The following is a 20019-nucleotide window of genomic DNA, read 5'->3' as shown; positions in this document are numbered from 1 at the left end:
TTTCTCCCAACAGGACACACCTGTATGAGTAGGACTTCTATAATACATCCACCCCATTTTTTAAACTTGCATGAATTGCATGTAAACCCCATTTACACACAGAGTGGGAGAGAATATGTGGTCCCTATAAGAACATCAAGGGTTGGAACCAATGTAAGAATCCTGACCACAGCCACTGGCACTTATTTTCCATATGTGACACCTTGGTTTCCAACCAAAATTTGAGATACAGTGAAGTGATTGCAGAGTTGAAAAAGTTGATTTGGGTGTAATATCCCATTGCAGTAAATGCAGGTCCCACTTCTGATCTTTAGCTGACCATATCTCTGGTTGATTAGTTCAAATCACTGGGTTGCCGTCAACTACCGTTTACTCAGAGTAATTAACTTGTACTCACTTAAATTACTGGACCTAAGTTAATTGCAGCCATTAATTTAAAGATGCCTACTCTGAATAAAAGATAGTTGAATACAACCCACCACATGAAATTCAGCACACACATAACTTCCTTGGCATCCGTAGCCCATGGCCCTCTGTCCACCCTTTTTACCTTGTTCTCTGTTCAGTGTCAGCAGCAAACTCCTTCCCTCAGGCCAACAGTCAACCCCTTCCCTTAACTCTCTGATTTGGCTTCCCTTTCAAAGTTTCCAAATATCACCTCCATCACTAAATCACTAGGTGTCTTTATGCAAGCCACAATCTCTCATCTTCACCCCCTATTCTCCACCTGCAAGATGGAGATAGTAATATTGATCTACCTGGCAGAGTTGTTGTAAGGATTATTGAGAGATTCCAAGTAAAATGCCCTGAGCTCTCTGAAGTGCTTTATAAGCACGAAGTAGTATACTAGCAGCTAACCCCCTGCTTTGTTTACCATCCAGCCCAGCCTCCTCCAACCTGGTGCCTTCCATAAGTTCTAGACTACAATTCCCATCCGCAACACTGCCAGCACAGCTGTGGTAGCTGGGACTGATGGGAGTTACAGTCCAAATCTACAGGGCACCAGGTTAATCTAGCCTGAGAAGTCAAAAGCTTGGGCACTATCCTGTCCAGGACAGATTCATTAACAATGCACTTGTGTCCCATGGAAAACACCCTCATGAAAGTTCATGTACTGTACTACCTTCAATATCAGGAGCCAACTCCCTGTGAGGGAAGATCTGGCCCTCATATTCAAACCCAGAGACAATTGCATGGAGAGAATGACACAACGAAATAGGTGAGGCTTTAACTAAGGCTGACTATCCAAATGTCAAAAAAGGGGCACCGGGGCAAGCCAAATGAGGAGCAGGCAGGTGTTCTTTCCCGGAAGTAGAGCCATTCTTCTTTCCCTCATAGAACAGACATTTCTCACTTAAATTTCAAGTCAAATTTCCATTACTAATTAAAACCAGCAATGAACAGCTGGATTAGGTGGGAATCCTAAACCATATTATTTGCTACAGATAGGTAGCCGTGTTGGTCTGCCATAGTCAAAATAAAAAAATTCCTTCCAGTAGCACCTTAAAGACCAACTAAGTTAGTTCTTGGTATGAGCTTTCGTGTGCATGCACACTTCTTCAGATACACAATATATATACTGTGTATCTGAAGAAGTGTGCATGCACACGAAAGCTCATACCAAGAACATATTATCTGCTATATGAGTACATATCAGGGGGTTCGCCTTGTGACTTGGGTGGCTTTGTCCCACAGAAGCAGTCACAAAGTGGAGGCCTGAGGGACCAGAGAGACGATGCAACGTACACGCACACCCTCTCTCCTGCGCTTCAAGCCATGCGAGAGAACCCAGGTTTCCCTTGGCGCAGAAGAGCCGCGGGGCAACCGACCCGCCGCCTCCCTGCGCCACCTGAGCCTCTTTGGCCAACGTCAACAGGAGACGCTGCGAGGGCAGGAAGGGGAAACGCCTTCCGAAGAAGACGCAGAAGCAGGGAAACCGGAGCCAATAGAGAGCAAGCGGGGCGCCTCCTTATAACGCGCGCCTGCAGAGGAGCGGGAGCTGTGCGTCCACAAGGCTGGTTGCCTTTCCCCCGCCATGGCCACTCCCGTCACCTACCAGACGCGACAGAACAAACTGGTTCCAGGAAGAGGAGGCGAGGTTGCCAAAAGCTCAAGTCAGAGACGAGGCGCGGAGGAGGGGAGGAGCAAGATCCCCTGCTCCGTTGGCTGGCGATCCCTCCAGCAAGTGAAGACGTAATGGAGGGGGGGGGCTTGAGATACCAGCGCTTTCCCCTTACTCCACGCCCGCCCGACCCTTGGAGAGAAGAAGGGGCGCCGCGCGTAAAGACGCAATGGCGACCTCTAGGACCCTTTGGCCGCGGAGAGGCGCGCCCTTCGCCCTCCCCGTGCACCAGGCCTCTTCCCCCTGCGCTCTACGGCTGGGGCGGCCGCTTGCCTTTCCTTCCGGGCTGGGGAGGGAGCCAATCGGTGGCGGAGTTTCCCTGTTTCGCGACCGAGAGAAGGCCGCCTCCAGCCGCTGTGTTTACTGTCAGCGAGTTGAGCGTGGAGGAGATTCAGAGATGTGATTCTGCACCTACCTACCGGCAGTCCGGAGAGATGGAATGCATAGAATCGTAACGAAGGGATCCCGAGGGTCATCCAGTCCAACCCCCTGCAATGCACAAAATTTGCCATATTCGGTGGCATGTGTAGAACCAGGTTTTTAAATGTGCTTGTCAGCATGGGCGTAGCCAAGGGGGTGCAGCTATGCGCCCCAGATCAAATAAAACAATAGAAATAGTTAACTAACTGACCAATTACTTCGGTTTTTCGCCCCCCTCCCCCAGCAAAAGTCCTGGCTACGCCCATGCTTGCCAGATGTGGATCTGCCACTACTTCCATTAGTACACCAGCGATGGATGGTTCAGAAGTGTCTTGGGGCACTTACACTATCCTCAAAGGGCACACACGTATTGCAAGTGCATTTACATGCAACTAGGTAACACTGGGAAATAAATGTCCACTTGTGGCTTTCCCATAGCCCAGGGGTACTAGAGAAATCAAATGGAAGAAACCTTTAAAAGGTGGCTCATCAACAGCCTTTCCTGTTGCAAGGGAAGAGAGAGATTTTCTTCTTCTGGACATCTGGATTTCAAAATTAGGGGAAGACAAACAAGTGGTTGGCCAGGTTATGCCATAATGGACTGTTGTGTGAAGAGGGTACTTTTTGGTGGCTGCAGGGTCCAGAGCATACTGTAATTAGAGCCTAGGAGGAGCACATCAGTTATACTTTCTTGCCCTTGGCCTGTCATCCAGTACAGAACCAGAGTTTACTTGTGAGCTAAGGAGGCATTAAAGGAACTAAGCAGTGAGCTGCGAAAAGTTTTGAGGGGCTGGAAAGCAGAGATGCACTAGGCTCACTCAGCTCAGGGGTGGGAAACCTCTGACCTGGAGGACTAATTTGGCTCAGCATGGGTTCCAGTTTGGGGCACAAAGCCATTTTCCCAAAACCGTGCCCACCTGCCCCACACCTGCAACATGAAGAGGGGGGCTGGTAGAAACACAGCTGCCTTTGCACAATCAGGAGCCTTAAAGTGCCCCAGCAAGGGAGGCTTCTTGTCACTGGCGATGAGAGTGATCCTGTCGGGTTCAGCTGTGCTACTAAGTTCCCCATGGAGAACTTGGCAGCGCAGCCAACCCCTGCCCAAAGCGGCTCATGAAAGCAGATCACTCTGCTCTCCACAGTCCCCCACCAACCTGGGAGCAAACTCAAAACGCCACCTTGTGATCTTTCATAGGAAAGTATGGTTTATAAATATGTAAACAAAATAAATGACACAAGCACTAAATTCCCTTTTGCAGCTGCATTACACCTTCTGTATCTTCACAACAGCCATTATTACGTAGGTTAGGCTGAGAGTTGGTGAATAGCCTAAGGTAGGAAGTGAGCAAAAACAAGGACAAGTTAAGTGAGTTTAAAATGTGAAACTCCACATGCTCATGGTGTTTTCTTTTTGTTTATCAGGGTTGGGAAAATGCTTTTCCTTTGTGGTTTGCTGATGATTGTGCAGCTGAACAGACTCACAAGTACTTTTTGTAGCCCATGAAAGCTTTTGTAATAATAAACCACAAGACTTATTTTGTGAGAATTTATTCCATTTGTTCCTTTTGGGAGGAAGGGGGGGCTATTTTGGGAACTGAACTAGGGCCCTCAAATCACCTTAAAAGGAAGGTGGTGGGTTGCATTCTCCTGTGCCTTATTCAGAAATATGAAGCCGTGATAGTTATTCTAGGGAATCTTGGAAACAGCAAACAACACTATCTCCATTGTCAAGTCATGTTTGCATCCTGTCAGCCCTTCAGCCAGACGGATGGCATAACCTTACAAGTCATTAGCTCCTCTATTTTCAAAAAAATGCTTATCTTTCATTAAGTATTCATAAAATAATAAGAATGTTAAACCACTGTGAAATATTTATAGAGCAGTAAGGAACAGGTTTACTCTACAGATTTGGAACTGAGATTTTGAATATTTAGAGATATATTTATGCATTGCTTTTGAAGATGACATTTGCAAACAAGAAAGGAGATATTGCCCATGAACCTGAAATAAGTAGCTCTGGGAGCTGAGTTTCTTAAAAAATAATTGTGGCATAAAATTATGAGGCTTGCAATAAAATATTAGCTGCAGCTGTCAAGCTGCCAGTCCTGACACTAAAACTCCCTGGTTCATTTAGCACCCACTACTCGGGCTGAATCTTATATGCTCCTTTCTGGGGAAAAGTTCCACTGAACTCAATGGGGCATACTCCAGGGCAAACAAGTATAGGCTCGCATCCACACCATATATTAAAGCCTATTGCTTCTCCCAAAGAATTCTGGGAACTCTCATTTGTTCAGGGTGCTGGGAAATTGTAGCTGCAGGGGTTAAATGACAGCTCCCAGGTTTCTTTAGGGGAAGCCATTTTTTTAAATGTGCTTTTTTAAATGTGCACAGTCCACACCTTCACATTTGCAGACTGGCCTGGTTCAGATACCAGAGTTCTCACCAGAGACAACTGAAAATTACTGAGACCCACTGTTTTGGCTCCCACTCAGAGACACAGTACTTGAACTTTCAACTTTATTGCCAAAGGCTTTATTCCAAAATTCTCTGCAGGGTCTAAAAATAGGTCAGGTTACAGGTACACAGGTCAGGAGTTCAAAAGCGCTCTAAGATGAATGGCTAAGATGTCTCAACACTTGACACACATGCTTGACCCACCTTTTGAAGAGCAGGGCAGGTGCGGTCATTTGTGTTGTTCTCTTACCAAAGACTGGGCAGGCAAGCAGGCACTCCTGCAAGTAGGCTGGCTCTGCTGTTGCTATCATGGCCAATGGAATGTCCTTAGAGATGGAGCAGTGTGTCCATCTCATGGTCCGACCTAGGCTCAGAAACCTTCCTTGAGGTGGGAAAAGCTTCACGGCAGGGTGGAGACTGGATCAGATGTCTCTCCCACAGCTGGAACATCCAATGCCACTGGGGTGTTGCTTTCTCCCAACAGACCACTTGGCCCCTCCCCAACGCCAGGCACTCTTCCCATTCGTCATCCCCCTTGGACCAGCCCTGCCAAGATGTCTTCACAGGGCGTATGACACCCACCCTGAGAGACTTCTTGTTCACATGTCCTCCTTTAAGGCTTTCCCATAGTTGGCCACTGTGAGAACAGGAAGCTGAACTAGATGAGCCATTGGCCTGATCAAGCAGGCACTTCCTATGTTCTTAAAATGGGGCAGAGCCAGATTCAAAATGGCAGCAAAGACAGTTTGGCATAATCACCTGGCAATTGCAGATATTGATACCTAATCCTTCTTTGGAAATTGCTAAACCAGAACGAGCCACAGTGAGCCTCAGGCTTGCCCCTCTTCCAGCCTGGCTACGAGGAATTCACATCCATTTGGGCTTAGCTCCAGCTTCTCATATTGTGAGAAACAACAAACAACTGTGTTTGCTGTTAATAATGGTTCGTTTGAAACAAGGCACCTTAAAACCATGGGCTATGAAGTTGGCTTGTTTAAACAACCACAGTTAAAATGAACAACAATTTGGTTTAGGGAAACACACTAAACTGTGGTTAATGGAAGAGTGAAAGGTTCTGACATGCCATTTCAAACATGCCAGAGGCTCAGCTTGCTGTGACTCATTCTTGTCACACTAAACTATGGTTTAGCTTGCCATCCGAACATGGCTGCTGCACAGACACTCTGTCAATTGTGGGTGTATGAAGCTTATGTTATGGTACTGAATTCACATTATGCACCCTGCTTTTCTAAAACACCCCTGACTGGCAATCCTACATATTAATATTCTGAAGTCGTCACCAAATGTAGCATGAGTAATTACAGGATAGCTTCATTGAAATCCAATAGTGAATACCTCTTAATATAGAAATGTGGCATGTATAGTCATACAATTAGAAATGTGTAAGTGCTGTTTTTCTTTAAATAGGCAGCTAGATCTAAAGTCATAAGTAGTTATTAAAGGCTGTGGCTGTTCGTGAATTTTAATGAAGACATAGCACCTTTTATTTTGAGGAGAGGATCAAAAAGAGCTTTTTAAAATAAAGTCCCCAAGAGACTCTGGCCTTAGGTCAACCTTTGGACAATTGAACTAAAATTATTTTCTATACAAAACACCCGACACCTTATATTGTACCTAGACCTTGGCTGCTACAGGTTTTACCAAGGGCAAGCTCTGAGGTATATCCAGGAATATAGCAGCCCTTTAAAATATGCTTCGAGCATTTTGCTCCTGAGATAAAGAGAAAAGAAAATAGAAAAACACCACCTGCATTTCATTAACAGGAGGCCTGATTTGCCTACCAAACACCGTGTCTAGAAAAGGCAGAAAAAAGCAGGCGGAGCTGAAATTGTATTTTGCTGAAATGTGTAGCAATTCCAGAATTAAAATTTCATAGGATTATGGATGTCAAAATGCGGATTTGGAGAGTATGTGTGAAAAACCCTGAAATGGCTGAATAAAATGTTGCTAAAACAATTGCAGTCCCTTTGTATGATAGATGCATGACTTTTGTAAATGCAAGCCCAAATGAAATTTTACCTTACCTCCAAGGAGTGCTGTTTATACAATACACCTAAAATATAAACTTTTCCTGGCTGCCAGGTCCCCCAGTATGATAGCTTACTAAAAGATGACAGGTGAAAACTTGTTGTTTTTTCTCTACCTTTTTATGCTTGCAGATATTGTTCAATAGTCCCCAGAAAGAATTAACAGATTTTAACATTCTTGTACAAAGAAACTGTACTGTATCTGTGTAAATATTCAGGGAATGACAGAGGTTAGAGAGAGAATTAGAACTAGGATTCCCCTCCCCCCACCCTTTGTGCACTGGAGACCCCATTCAAACAGGCCATTTACTAGAAAGATCCAATTATTATACTGTTGTTCAGCATATTTCTTCCGGTGAGAAAAAAAGACATTTTTTTTACACACACACACAAGTGTCTAGTGGGGAGAGACGTTTATTCCAAATAAAAATTGCCTGAGAAATAATGGGAGCAAATGTCACCAGTTCTTTTGGGGTCCATCTCTAAAACCTCAGAGGAGGATTACAAATCCATTCTCATTCTGCCTCTCATTTAGATAACAACCATGTGTCTCCCCATAATTGTTTCCTAGGTAGTGAAGTGTACTGGAGTACGATTCTAAGTGTATTGTCCCTCAGGGAGCAAAGACCTTCATGAAAATAAAATGAGGATCTTGTCAGCTTATTCAGCGTGTGCAAAATTTTAACGAGGCAAAACTGCGGCATAAGGAATAGTGCTCCAGCTGCCCAACAATATTTTTAAATATATATATATATATATAGAAAACCTGGGAAAGTCAAGTCTTCCTGCTCTGATAGGCAATTGTAACATCTCAAGATTAATTTTAGCATTAAAATGAAGTAATTGCGGCACTTAGAAATTTATCAAAACCCTGAAACAGATCAATGGGAAGGCTTTGAAAAGGGTAATTGTACCTGCATGGGAAAGATTATTGCTGTAATAGTATTAACCATCCCAATTAAGGAATAGGGAATTGAGGGGGCAATTTGTTAATATTACAACCCATTCTCTGAAGAAGTGGTTAAAACTCAAAGATATAAATTATGTAGTGTTTATCAGTATTTTATCACGATTATTTAATTACTTAAACTGTTCCAACTGTCATGTACCTAGCTTTTTTGTAAAGCACTTGTGATTAGATATATCTATATATTTCCTAAGCATGTCAAAGGACAAGAAAACCATTTCCAATGTGGTGAGATCACTTTATATACAGTATGATTGTGCTGCTAAAACAACAGAGTTTTTTTACACCTCAACAACTATTAAATTTATTGTTGCCCAAACTTCTGTGGGCCAGATTCTAATTCATCAGAATGCATGAATATGTTTATTAAATTTCTACAAATTTCACATGTCATTCCAATACATAATAATTTTTTTCTTTTGTTTTATCAACTTCCCCTTTTTTATTTCGGCCCCTTGCTGCACCCTATCTTCTGTCTCTTATATTATAATCACAATGCAATAATTTCTAATTCTTTCTTTTGCTCATAGTTCAAATCCTGCTCATGGGTTCTTCATACTATAATATTTCTTTAAATAATCCTCAAAAAGAGGCTTTCATTCTTCAATAAAACAATCATCACTATTTTTTCTTATTACTGAAACTGGGTGCAAAACCTATTACTATGTGCTGATTAAAGTGAAATATTTTTTGTTGGATGGTTTCAGCTCTAGCGACATCTGGATCATGTTTAATGAGGCAACCGTTCTGACCCTCCACATTCGTGGAACAAGTGAATGTTGCCCACTGGGTAAGCATGGACAAAGCAGCTTTTGGGTGACATAGATCAGAGAAGTAGAACATGACCCACTGGATGTATAGTAGCCACGGAAAAGCATTTGAGAACCCTCTGCACTGCATCCTGGCCAGTGATCAGCCAATTGTGTGAACCCATGGCCTAGCACCAAGTTCAGTTTTTGACACCCACAGCCAGTGTTCAAAAGGCAGGTGGTACACCAAAACCTGAATCGTGTGTGTGTTGTGGTAAATCTCCCCAATTGAATGACAGGCTAGAAACTGTCATGCACAGGAGTTCTGTTGATGATGTCTAGTGCTTATTGGAACTGGTGGGATGTAAAATTGGGAAGCCAACAGAAGGCTCAGTCATAGTCAACTAATTCTACTTTTGTCCCCCCATCTCCTCCTTGTCCTTCCTGCTGAGTTCTATAGGGGCAAAGCTGAGGCTAAAGGAGAGGCAGCTAACAGCTCCGGTCACCCCCTGGACTGTAGGGATGCAGGTGAAGAGGGCTGGCTGAGGGCAGTGCCCCATGCCCCCTAGTCAACCAACCTCCAATGATGTCCTGGTAAGAGCAGTTTCCACTCACACAAACGACTACACAAGACTACAGTAGAAGCAGAACAGAGAGGTTTTAACCATGAATTCAGTGAAAAAGAATAAACAATTTCAAGGAGTGTGAACTGTGGCAGGTTATTAAAGCAAGAGTTGCTAGTACACAAAAGTTGTTAAGGCTAAAGATCGAGGAGAGAGCTTCTAGGATTCTCCTGTAGTGTTATTTTCGGGTTTTTTGTCTAATAACATACAATAAAAGTGGTTTTCCCCAAACCCACCTCTAGCCAGGCCTTTCAGCTATCCATCAGCATTCCTGCCTCAGTAAATGGTTTGGCTTTTCCAATGCCTATTATGGATTAATTTATCAGAGAGCAAGTTGCGGGTTGATTTCAGAGCACACTGGAATGAGTCTGTAATAAGATCTCTAATGAACTTGATCTGGGTGTGTGGATGATGTAATTGGATAGCTTCTTTGTCCTATGAGTACTCACTAAAGTATGGATTGAAGTCGGTCTACAACTCAGCATATTGAAAGGGTAAGTTGAATTTGCTCACAGTCTATGATTCCCTTTCATGCACTTCCCAAGAAATTAAAAGACCTCTTTGAACATTATTGGTAAAACACTGGTAGTCATCACAAGGTCCCAGTTAAAAATGAATGTGATAATAACAGCCACAGGTAGGTAAAGGAGGAAAAGTAGGAGTGGTGAGAAGGTTGAAATTGCAAGAAAGGAATGCAACCTGACTCAGAAAGGACGTGGAGTTTGTCAAAGTCAGTTTCTTCCTGCGTCTTTATGCCAGCTAGAATGGCATATGGCCAGAGATGTTCTCTGCATGTCTTGCTGCAATTAATCTTTCTGTTCTTTTGATTAATTGCTGGCATATACTGTATCCCTCCCCATTTATGACCTCTGAGCTTTCTCTATCCCCTAGCAGCGCATACAACTGAGTCTTGACGGCATACACAGAAATACCAAAGCCCATCCACTTTTAGATGGGGTTAATTAATTATAGAAACTTTGATACATCTGTAGCTATGTATGGCCTAGTCTACTCTCTCACACAGAAACAAAAGTCTTCTCCTAACCCATCAAATCTCAATTATTTTTTTCTGCTTTTTTGAAACAATTATGATTACTTGCACTTGTTTTCTTACTCATTAGCCATTGGATACATTGGCTACATTTACAATTCATAGTAAGTCACATGGCCAATAGTTTACCATGAACATTCAGATTACTTTAGTCCTCCCTGCTAGTAAGCAGGAGCACAATCCTTGGTTTAATGTTATGTCCCATCCAGGGATTGTGGTTTGTTTTGTGTATCAGGGGTGTTATTTGATCTTATCCAGAGATGCATACAAAGAATATATTTTAAAACAAAAATAAAATTCTGAACAAAATTCTGAACAAAATAAAATTCTGAACAAAATGTATAAACTGCAATTGGTGAGTAAATAGCAAACCTTGGCTTCAAATCATGGTCATGGTTTGTTTGGAACAAAACAAACCACAATCCCTGGTTTGGACATAACACTAAACCAAGGTTCATTGCTCCCACTTGCTTGTTGGGGGAGTGAAATAGGAGTATTCTGTATGTTCGCAACATTGCCACCCACATTATGAAAACCATGGGCCCTAGGCATTTTTGGCTTATTTGATAACTCTGTCCCTGCTCAAAATAGACTTGATATCTGTTGTCAGAAAAAAAGAAAAAAATAAGAGCAGGACCAAGTACAGATGTTCTCAACTATTCTGCAACCTTTCTGCAGAACATCTTAAAGAAGCTCTAAGATCACTTGGGTACCTCTGACTTGACAGCCTCTACAACGAAGGAACATTGTGCTTACAGCTATATGTGACTCACAGCTATATGGAGGAATGCTTGTTCATTCAGCAGCAGTGGTTACAGATTATGGTGCAAAGATTGTGGTGGCCTGTAACGACTACCATAGTTTGTAATGACAATTTTAATAGCTTGTAGTGACTTACTGCTTTGGGGGAGAGGCTTTGTGGCTAAGATGACCTATCTATAGTGTCACAATAGCATGAAAGATCCTATTTTGCCTGGACAAGTTAGTTAACAAGAGGAGTACACTCTATAGCATATGCAACTATGTTGTACTGAGTCATTTTAGGTCTATTAAAACAGTAGAGAGGTTTTCAGGGGTTTCTTGCCAGCTAGACTGTGATGGCAAAGATTAGATAGCAAGCAGTGCACTTACTACCAGCAGCTGCTGTCACCAGATGAAAACGGATGATACTTTCCAAGAAATGGCAATGGCTGGCAATGGTTTGATTATATCACACCACCCAATACATGACTGGCAAGTAGTTTTCCCAGAGCTGGAATTCAGCAAGGACAGAAAAAGCTTACCCCTACATTAAAACACCAGGAGATAGTTAAGGACCACAGGCAGCCTGATCTATGCTGGGAGGAAAAATCCTTTAGAATCACAGCATGAAACTTAGCAACAGATTAAAGTTAAGAAAATTTATTTCAATGAAGATTACATTATAAACACACACACAAACACACAGACACACACCAGTTCCATGGTAAACGCTGACATTTAAGAAGGTATTACTATTTTACAAAAGAAATATTTTAGATCAGAGACAAAAAACAATCAGGTTTAAATGGAAGAAGCGAACCTTTCCAACACTTTTAATAATAGAAAGTCCGTCTCAAATGCACAGACAGAACACACACACCTTAGCAGCATGGGCCAAAGAGAACAGGGCTGGGGATTGGGGGATAGCTACACATAAACACACCCCAAAAAGATGTAGAAATGCAGTTAAAATAAATTGAACTAACCGTGTAGCTACAGAACATTGTTTTCTTAAAAAACTACAAATCTGGAAAAGTTCAGGAGTGGGTACAGTACAGGGATTTTGTCCCTAACACATTGATATTCATCTCAAATTATTATTATTATTATCATCACATTGTACACTATAGTTAAAGGGAAATGCTAACTATATCCCAATCACTTTTCCAATCTGGAATTGTGGACGTTTTACAAAGCTGTTGTTTTTATCTTTGATTAAACATTAATTTAAAAAAGAAAACCAAGTGCCCTCCCCACCTTCAAAAGACATGGTAGCAATGTTGTCGTCTTCTTTCCATTCTGCCCATGTCAAAATCTTAGTTCTACAGTCAAATTAAGGCACTTATGCATGTTGTCCTCTTCGCATTTCTCCCATCTCTTTAATCTCAACCTTCTCATACTTGCCCGTCTTCCGCCTCCTGGTAACCACGAGCACAGTTATCCCAATAACAATGGCCAGGACTACCACCACCACCACTGCAATGATGCCCGCTGTCAGGCGCTGCATAGAGAACTCTGGTGGTTTGTCATCAACGTAGTATACTAGGATTTCTTCAATATCTAGAGGTTCGTCATTGACATAGAGACCAAACATATTATCGGGTGGGAAAATGGGTTTACCCTGGATGTCTTTTTCAAAGTAGTAAGCTACATCTGCAATGTCAACATCTCTGTAAGACTTGTCCGAAATGTTCTGCTTTAGGTCGATATGGATTAATGGCTCCTTGTACTCAACAGCTGTGATGAACTTCGGATGGAGCATATAGCGGTTTTCAATGAGCTGTCGGAAGCTGTTTGCCACTTCTGATTCAGACAAGGAAGTTTTTCGCTCTTTGTGCTTCATCTCAATGTAGATCCAGCTTGTTCTGACCAGCTCGTTGCACCTCATGTTGAGATCCCCCTTGTCCGTCCTCCTTACCCCAGCGCTGTTCACACACCAACAAGTATCTGTCTGATTGCACTGCCTGGCTTTGAAGAAGCCCATGGCATCACATTCTGGGTTATAAAGTCCATCGTTGTCCACAAACCCATGCTCGGGCCTGGGAAAACTTCTGCCTCTTTTGGTTTTTATTTCCGCCTTCAGCAGCAGACATTTTGGAGTCAGCGTTGAACAGTCCAGCCTCTGGTTCGAACCGCGTGCCGTACAGATGCAGCTGCCGGATTCCGAACTGCAAGACGCCAGGTTATTCGTTGAGCAAAAGCAGTCGTTCTGGGCGGCCGACGTGGCCACAAGCATCAACACCAGGGCAGCCCCAAAAGCAGACTCCATGGAGGATGAACAAAAGAGGTCTTTAGGGAGAGACAGGGCAACACAGCAGCCTGAAGACAAGACACATCCACAACAAGAGCCTCCCGGTTTCTGAGTGATAGGGCGGGACAGCTGCCTCTCTTTCTACCATCGGACCTGCCCAACCAGTCTGGCTGGTGACGCTCAAACAAAGCAGGTGTGTGGTGACACAGAAAACCCACAGACCAAGAGAGCTGCGCCTTCTTCAGTAGGGAGTGGCAGCAACTCTCTGCCTTCTCATACTTCCCTACCCTCGGCCTCGCCTCCTGGTAATCACAAGTGAGGTAATTCCAGCAATAATGGCCAAGACTTCCACCACCACCACCTGCTTTTCTTTCCTCCCACTGAAGGAGGAAGCACATCATGCCAGAAACACAGAAACCAATACTACATTAAGCTCTTGCAAATAGAAACGTGCCTACCCCATGGGCCAAACTATGCATAAGTGCTGGGTTAGAGGCTACTGTGAGGCCAAGCCCAGTCAGCCCTCCATTCTGTTCAGCCCAGGAGGCCTACTAAACAGGGAAGACAAACAGTAGCTCCAGTGGTCAGTACTCATAGTAGACAGGAGGTAAAGTGAAAGAGATCACAGCCTCCAGAACACCCTCTTTTCTTTTCTTTTCTTTTCTTTTCTTTTCTTTTCTTTTTAGAATCCTCATTATGTGTCAAGTGATTCAAGATGTGTCAAGATGTAATGCTGAGCCATTTCCATGGATAATCCACCAGACTATGGTAAGAAAGACAGAGGGGGTGAGCAAACAATAGGACAGTTCTGGAAGCCGTGTTATACCTAAAATTTTTGGAATGCCCAAAGCAGCCAATCCCAACCTGGTCCTCTGTAGATTTTGTTGGGATGACAACTCCCACCACCAGCCACGGTAACTGCCTTCCTCTAATGGGGGTTTCACTGCCTTCTATCGCTTTTTAAAAGTGTATACCTAATAAAATTCAATCATACAGTACACCAAAAGTGTGGATTGGAGTAGTTATGACTGGCCATAGCTCCCTATTTAAGTGTGCCCTGTGAGTGTCTTTCCCTGTGTGTAATGTGTGAAGTGGCCATCATTTCACAATCAACTCTTAGGAAATGCTGTTCTCCATACCACTGATGTCTGTTGCTTTGACCCTCATGGAGAGGCCCTGTCCAGTCCTGAAATTACATCAGGGAGCGGGATTAAGATTGAAAACAACAGCACAAATAACTCTATATCAGCGAGGGGCATTCAGCCTTTGTTGACCAGGGTGCTCTCCAAGTGTTTTGGCCTACAACTCCCATCATCTCTGGGCAGCATGGCTGTACTCACTGGGGCTAATGGGAGTTGTAGTTTCATCGCCTGGAGGGCACCATATTGGTACAGGCTGTTTTAACACAATAACATCCATTACAGTTTCTTCTTCTATTAGGTTTCAGGATTCTTTACCATTGTCCTCTGCTATGGCCATCCAAACCTGCCCTCTGTACACATAAAACACATTACTCCAGGGACCCATAGGCCCATTTTTGTGTCAAACCACAAGGGCATGCGGCTTAAGCTAGTCTTTCCTGTAGGGTTCTTGTTGTCCAATACAATCTTCAAAATTGGTGTTATTTCACATCCTTGATGGATTGGCTTTTCATCTCATTTTAAAACAAAACATGTTTCTGCTCCTTGTGGATGGTCACTGCATAACCTGCTCCTTTTGAAATGTTCCAAGCTTAGCCAATATAAGACACAGTAACTTTCACTTGAGCTTTGCAAAGTTAAAAATACAATGATTAATATCATCAGGGAAGTTTCAGGAGGCATTTTGCAATCAAAACTCTGAGTAATTATTTCATAGGTGGCATTCTAGCAGACAGAGAGGCTAAGATCCAAACAGCAGGCATGTCTGGTTAAATAGTCATCCTCCCCCCAAAGGTACCATGGAGACAGCAGCTTGGGTGGGGGCTACGGATCTCAAAGTGGTCAAAAAACACAATGAAAACTGCCACCCTTTGACTGCTGGGATCTCAGATGTGGGGCATGATTCAAAGAGCTGCATATGGACCTCCAGACATGCACTTTGGTTTTAAGCAGTTCCCTCCCATTCAGTTCTTCAGGGTCCTCCCAAACTGCTCCACACAAAGTTGGAGAAGCTCCTGCCTTTGGATTGGTCCCTACTGAACTTCCAACAGGGCTGGCTAGTCAAGGTTCCCACTTGCTCAGAGAAGCCCTGTCTGCATGTATTTGTATACACATATGCCCCCTTTTAAGCCTAATGCAAAATTCAAAGCCCATATGTTAGGGGTGGGGGACTAGAACCAACCTGGAATGAGCTTTTATTTTTATTTTTTTTGAAAGAAACCAGTTTCTCAGGAAGCCCCTTTCTAGGGGGCAGAAATATGCAGTAGATCTAGACTGTGTGTGGACTGCATAGGGAAAAAAGTACCCAGGCTCCATTGATTCTAGAATAAAATAGTGCATGTACACCAAATTAAACACACACATGCACTCTTTAAGGCTGCAATGCCACTTATTTGGGAATGAACACCCACTGAACTCAATGGGATTCTGATTTCTAAGGGGTTTTTGCACTGTAAGAAAACCTGTCTTCCGCTTACCACTGTCACAACAACTCACCCAAGACCAAGTTTACACAACCACTGCAGAGGTGGTGGATGTGTGCTAAAGGTTGCTCTAACATGCTTTCTGTTGTGCACTGAGAAATCGCTAACGAAAGACTCTGCTCTTTCTTTTTTAAAGGCTCGGGGTAAAGTACATATCCAGTTAATTCATAGAACTGACTCTGGCATATATTGGTTTGGGACGAAATATATCCAAACCCAGCTCTTGACTATCCTTCCATTTATCTTCCCCAACAGTGTGCTCTCCAGAAATTTGGCCCACAATTCTCATCAACCCCAGTGAATATGCCCTCCAAAATGTATGGAGGGCACCACCTGCCCTACTCATAGTTGCTGGAGCCACTAAAATCTTTCCGCAGGAGACGACTCTTTCTATGATCCGTCTGGGTGTGTTTTTACATCACAGATACCAACATTCTCTGGAGAGTAGGTAGAAAATAGGGGTGGGGCCAGGAAATGCTAGGGGAATACCAGGCAAAGTCATTAGGGTTCTTCTGCTGATGAAAGGTGTCTAGGGAGTGACAGTAAAAAAAGAGGAGTAACCGGAAACAGCAGCCAGAGAGCTGAGAAGCAGGACAACAGGATCATTTCATACTTCATCAGAGATTTATTGCCATCAAAATGAGCCCCTGGACACAGGCCTGGTGTACTCACATAGCAGGATAAAGTGACAAACTGCTAAGGTGGCAGAACTGACTGCACCACTGCAAGCAAAAGGTCCTCTGTCTTCTTTAAAATAAAATAAAAAAGCCCTCCCTGCAAACAGAAACCTAGCATGTCATGGAGGAAAATTCGACCACAGTGCTGGTTTTCTATTTTGCATGGCACCCCCATCCACCAAGCATATATCCCACCGGATATATAGGAGGAATATGAGGAGGTACTTGTCTATTCTGCCACTTTGGCACTATAGCATGGTAATTAAATGACTGACTGCCATCAGGAAGTCCCCGGTTTGAGGAAGTCAATAGGTGGCCTTTAGAAGGCCACTCACTCCGTCATCAGCAATTCCCTCACCTGTAGTATGGGGAAATAATTATAATGACTTACTTTTCAAGTTTGTTTCACCGATTGCAGGTTCATAATGCTTATGAAGTACCTTGAAAGCATTATGCAAATGTTGAGTATTATTATTTCTGAAGTACATATGGAGGCAAACAAGTCAAAGTCTAGAATATACCAACAGTACATCGCCAGCAGAAAAAAACAGATGGAAAAGGGTGGAGAGATCAGTCTTATTTCTTCCACAAATTTACCATATAAAACACCAAGTGCTCTCAATGTCCAGGGCCTGTTAACATCTACTCCGGGGAGTTTTACACCCTTCAGAAGCCCGCTGTGATCTGTTTATAAGGCATTCAGGGTAAAGTTACTCACCTTCATAGCAATCCTGATGCCACATTTACATCTTCAGTGAGATGTCCAGTGCAAGGTCTACAGAACCATCGTGGGACCAGTTTCAGCTGCTGGGGTCAGATGACATGATGACGGAGCGAAGAACATGTTCCCTTGATTCTTGCCCCTCTTAGTTTATCAAATCTTCCCAAGGGGGGTGGCCAGGGGGATCTAGGGGATGGTCAATGCAATTTTGCAGGAGATAGTAGCCCTGGTCATCTTGAAACCCAGGTACTCCTGAAAAAGCACTGCCTGGACCTCTTGGTTTCTGAGAACTGCCTGATCATAAATACCGATACTGGAGGAAAGCTGATTGAGAGGGCTATGGTGAGACAAAGGCAAATGATGTTTCATCTAAGAGTAGCTTGGCCCGCTCCAATTTGGGTTCAGGCCTGACTATGGAACTGAATCAGCCCTGGCCGGATGGTTGGGCTTTATTGGAAGAAAGTGAGGGTGAGTGTCGCACTGTTATTCTTACTCAGTATCTTAGTGATATTTGATGCCATTGCTCCTGGTATCCTTATGAGCCAGCTAAGGGCTAGTCCACACTTCTACTTGTCCTGTTCCTAGAAAGCACAGGTCCAAGCGGTTTTCTGCTTGACCTGCACTTTCTAGACACAAATCCAAGTGATTTTGTCTTTGCCCCACCACTTCCCCCTGGGAAACTCACTCTTTAGTGCTAAATTGGATCAAACAGCAATCCACAGAAAATCTGATTGCTGTTTATTCCGATTCTGCGCTAAAGATCGGGTTCCCCCAGGCAAAAGCAATGGGACAAACAGAGGTGTCGATAAGCCCTAGTGAGATGGGTATAGGAGGCAGTTTTACAGTGGTTCTGATCCTATCACGAGGATCAGAGAATAGCACTGTCTGTCTGTCTTTTGGCACCATCTTTACAGCGCCTGCTGGAGATCTTCTTTCAACAAGCCTTTAAGTGGAGATATGTATGCCAGCTTGCATCTGCATTCAAACTATTTTTAAGCACTTTATATATAAAATTAAATGTTTGGGTTGCTAGTCCTACTCAGAGTAGGCCTATTGAAATTCATGAATCTAAGACAGCCACGTTCATTAACTTCAATGAGTCTCCAAAGGCCAGCATTGGAAACAAACCTTCCTTCCTTTTTATATGTGGAACTGTTTTTAATAGCTTTTACACTTTTCTTGTGGTTTGTCACTGTTTTGTTTTATAATGGTATATTTTATTGTTGTAACCCTTCCTGGGCCTTTGTGGTACAGAGTGGATAAGAATTCATATAAATAAGTAAAGTATTTGCAACAATATCACACTGTTCTTTCTATGGGGTTTCCCCAGGGTGTGCTCTTAACTGAATCCACACATGGCAGGGCTCACTGTAAACGCTTTCCAAATTGTTTTAACCATACAGCTTGTCAGTATGTGTGCAATTTATCTTATTCTGGCTTAACAAGTCCAGATCCATATATCTACTTTTACAAGAGTGGGTGAAGTCGAGAAGTGAATGAGATGGCTTGGTCTCCATTCTGCTTCCTTTTTACAAGTCACTCAGCAACTAGTGAGAACCATAATTAATTGGAAGATGCAATTGGCTTGGTAAATACATCTCATTCTACATGAATCCTGGATAATACTATACTTTGGATTCAATCCAATCCTGAACTATGATTAGGCAAGCCTAATTCGTTTTTACAAACTCTCCTATGAAAGAATAATCCATGGAAGACACTACCATTTAAGAGCCCATTATAATACAGGGGGCTTGCTGATGGGTGTTTACTACAGGCTTGGCACATCCATACATCATCTGAATCAAAATGCCAACGTATTTTCTCAAATATCAAGCTTCTGTCTGGAAACAACCACAGTGGTCAAGAACATGCGGCTCAGTGGTGCAAATCTCACCTAGGACACACTAAGGGTGGAGTTTAATCAGAGCAGATGCATAGAATTCATTGAACAGCATAAGTTAGGTTCATTAATTCTAAGCAACACTTAAGTGAAAAATCACCCTAAGTATTAAAAAACTTGACATACCTGGGTCTTGCTTTAGCCCTTAAAAAGAACTGGTAGGATTTTGCCCTACAAACAACACCATTTTATCTCCAGAAAGCTCCTTTTCAAAATAAATTTCTGCTAAAAAACATAGAGACTTTTCTCACTTAAATTATCTGATGGAGAACACAAAGCTAAGGGACAACACATCAGGATTATTTCTAATAGCTGAATCCCATCCATCAGAAGGCTTTGCCGCTGAGTTCTGTGGGATTTCCTCCCAGGTAACTGTGCACTGGCTTGCAGCCTAAATAACTCTGAAGCATTGGTCCAGTACAGGCATCCCCAGTCTGCAACCTTCCAGATGTTTTGGCCTACAACTCCCATGATCCCTAGCTAACAGGACCAGTGGTCAGGGATGATGGGAATTGTAGTCCAAAACATCTGGAGGGCCAAAGGTTGGGAATAACTGGTCCAGTAGCTGGGTATGAACTGCTAATCACCCTTAAACTCTGTATCCTTGACTCTTCCACCTTTCTTTAATGCTATTTTGAAACCCAAGACAGTTCCTGTCCCAGACTA

At 43.2% G+C, this 20019-nt stretch overlaps 2 protein-coding genes across 2 annotated transcripts in view; both read right to left on the bottom strand.

Annotated features, from left to right (window-relative positions):
- The window catches only part of OMA1 (OMA1 zinc metallopeptidase), a 33160-nt gene extending 29104 nt beyond the window's left edge, over nucleotides 1–4056 (bottom strand). Inside the window, exon 1 of the mRNA XM_082228766.1 lies at nucleotides 2057–4056. The gene's annotated coding sequence lies outside the window, so the exon portion shown is untranslated. The remainder of the gene's footprint in view (nucleotides 1–2056) is intronic.
- Nucleotides 4057–11822: 7766 nt separating this feature from the next.
- On the bottom strand, nucleotides 11823–13555 carry TACSTD2 (tumor associated calcium signal transducer 2). The gene has a single exon (XM_082228177.1). The coding sequence runs from the start codon at nucleotides 13445–13447 to the stop codon at nucleotides 12521–12523; it is 927 nt and encodes a 308-aa protein (XP_082084303.1). The 5' UTR covers nucleotides 13448–13555; the 3' UTR covers nucleotides 11823–12520.
- Nucleotides 13556–20019: the final 6464 nt, after the last annotated feature.

Source organism: Podarcis vaucheri, assembly GCF_965113315.1.
Source record: "Podarcis vaucheri genome assembly, chromosome: 6".
Lineage (NCBI taxonomy): Eukaryota > Metazoa > Chordata > Lepidosauria > Squamata > Lacertidae > Podarcis > Podarcis vaucheri.
Note: the sequence above shows the minus strand (reverse complement) of the source record. Positions and strands in the feature narration are given on the sequence as shown.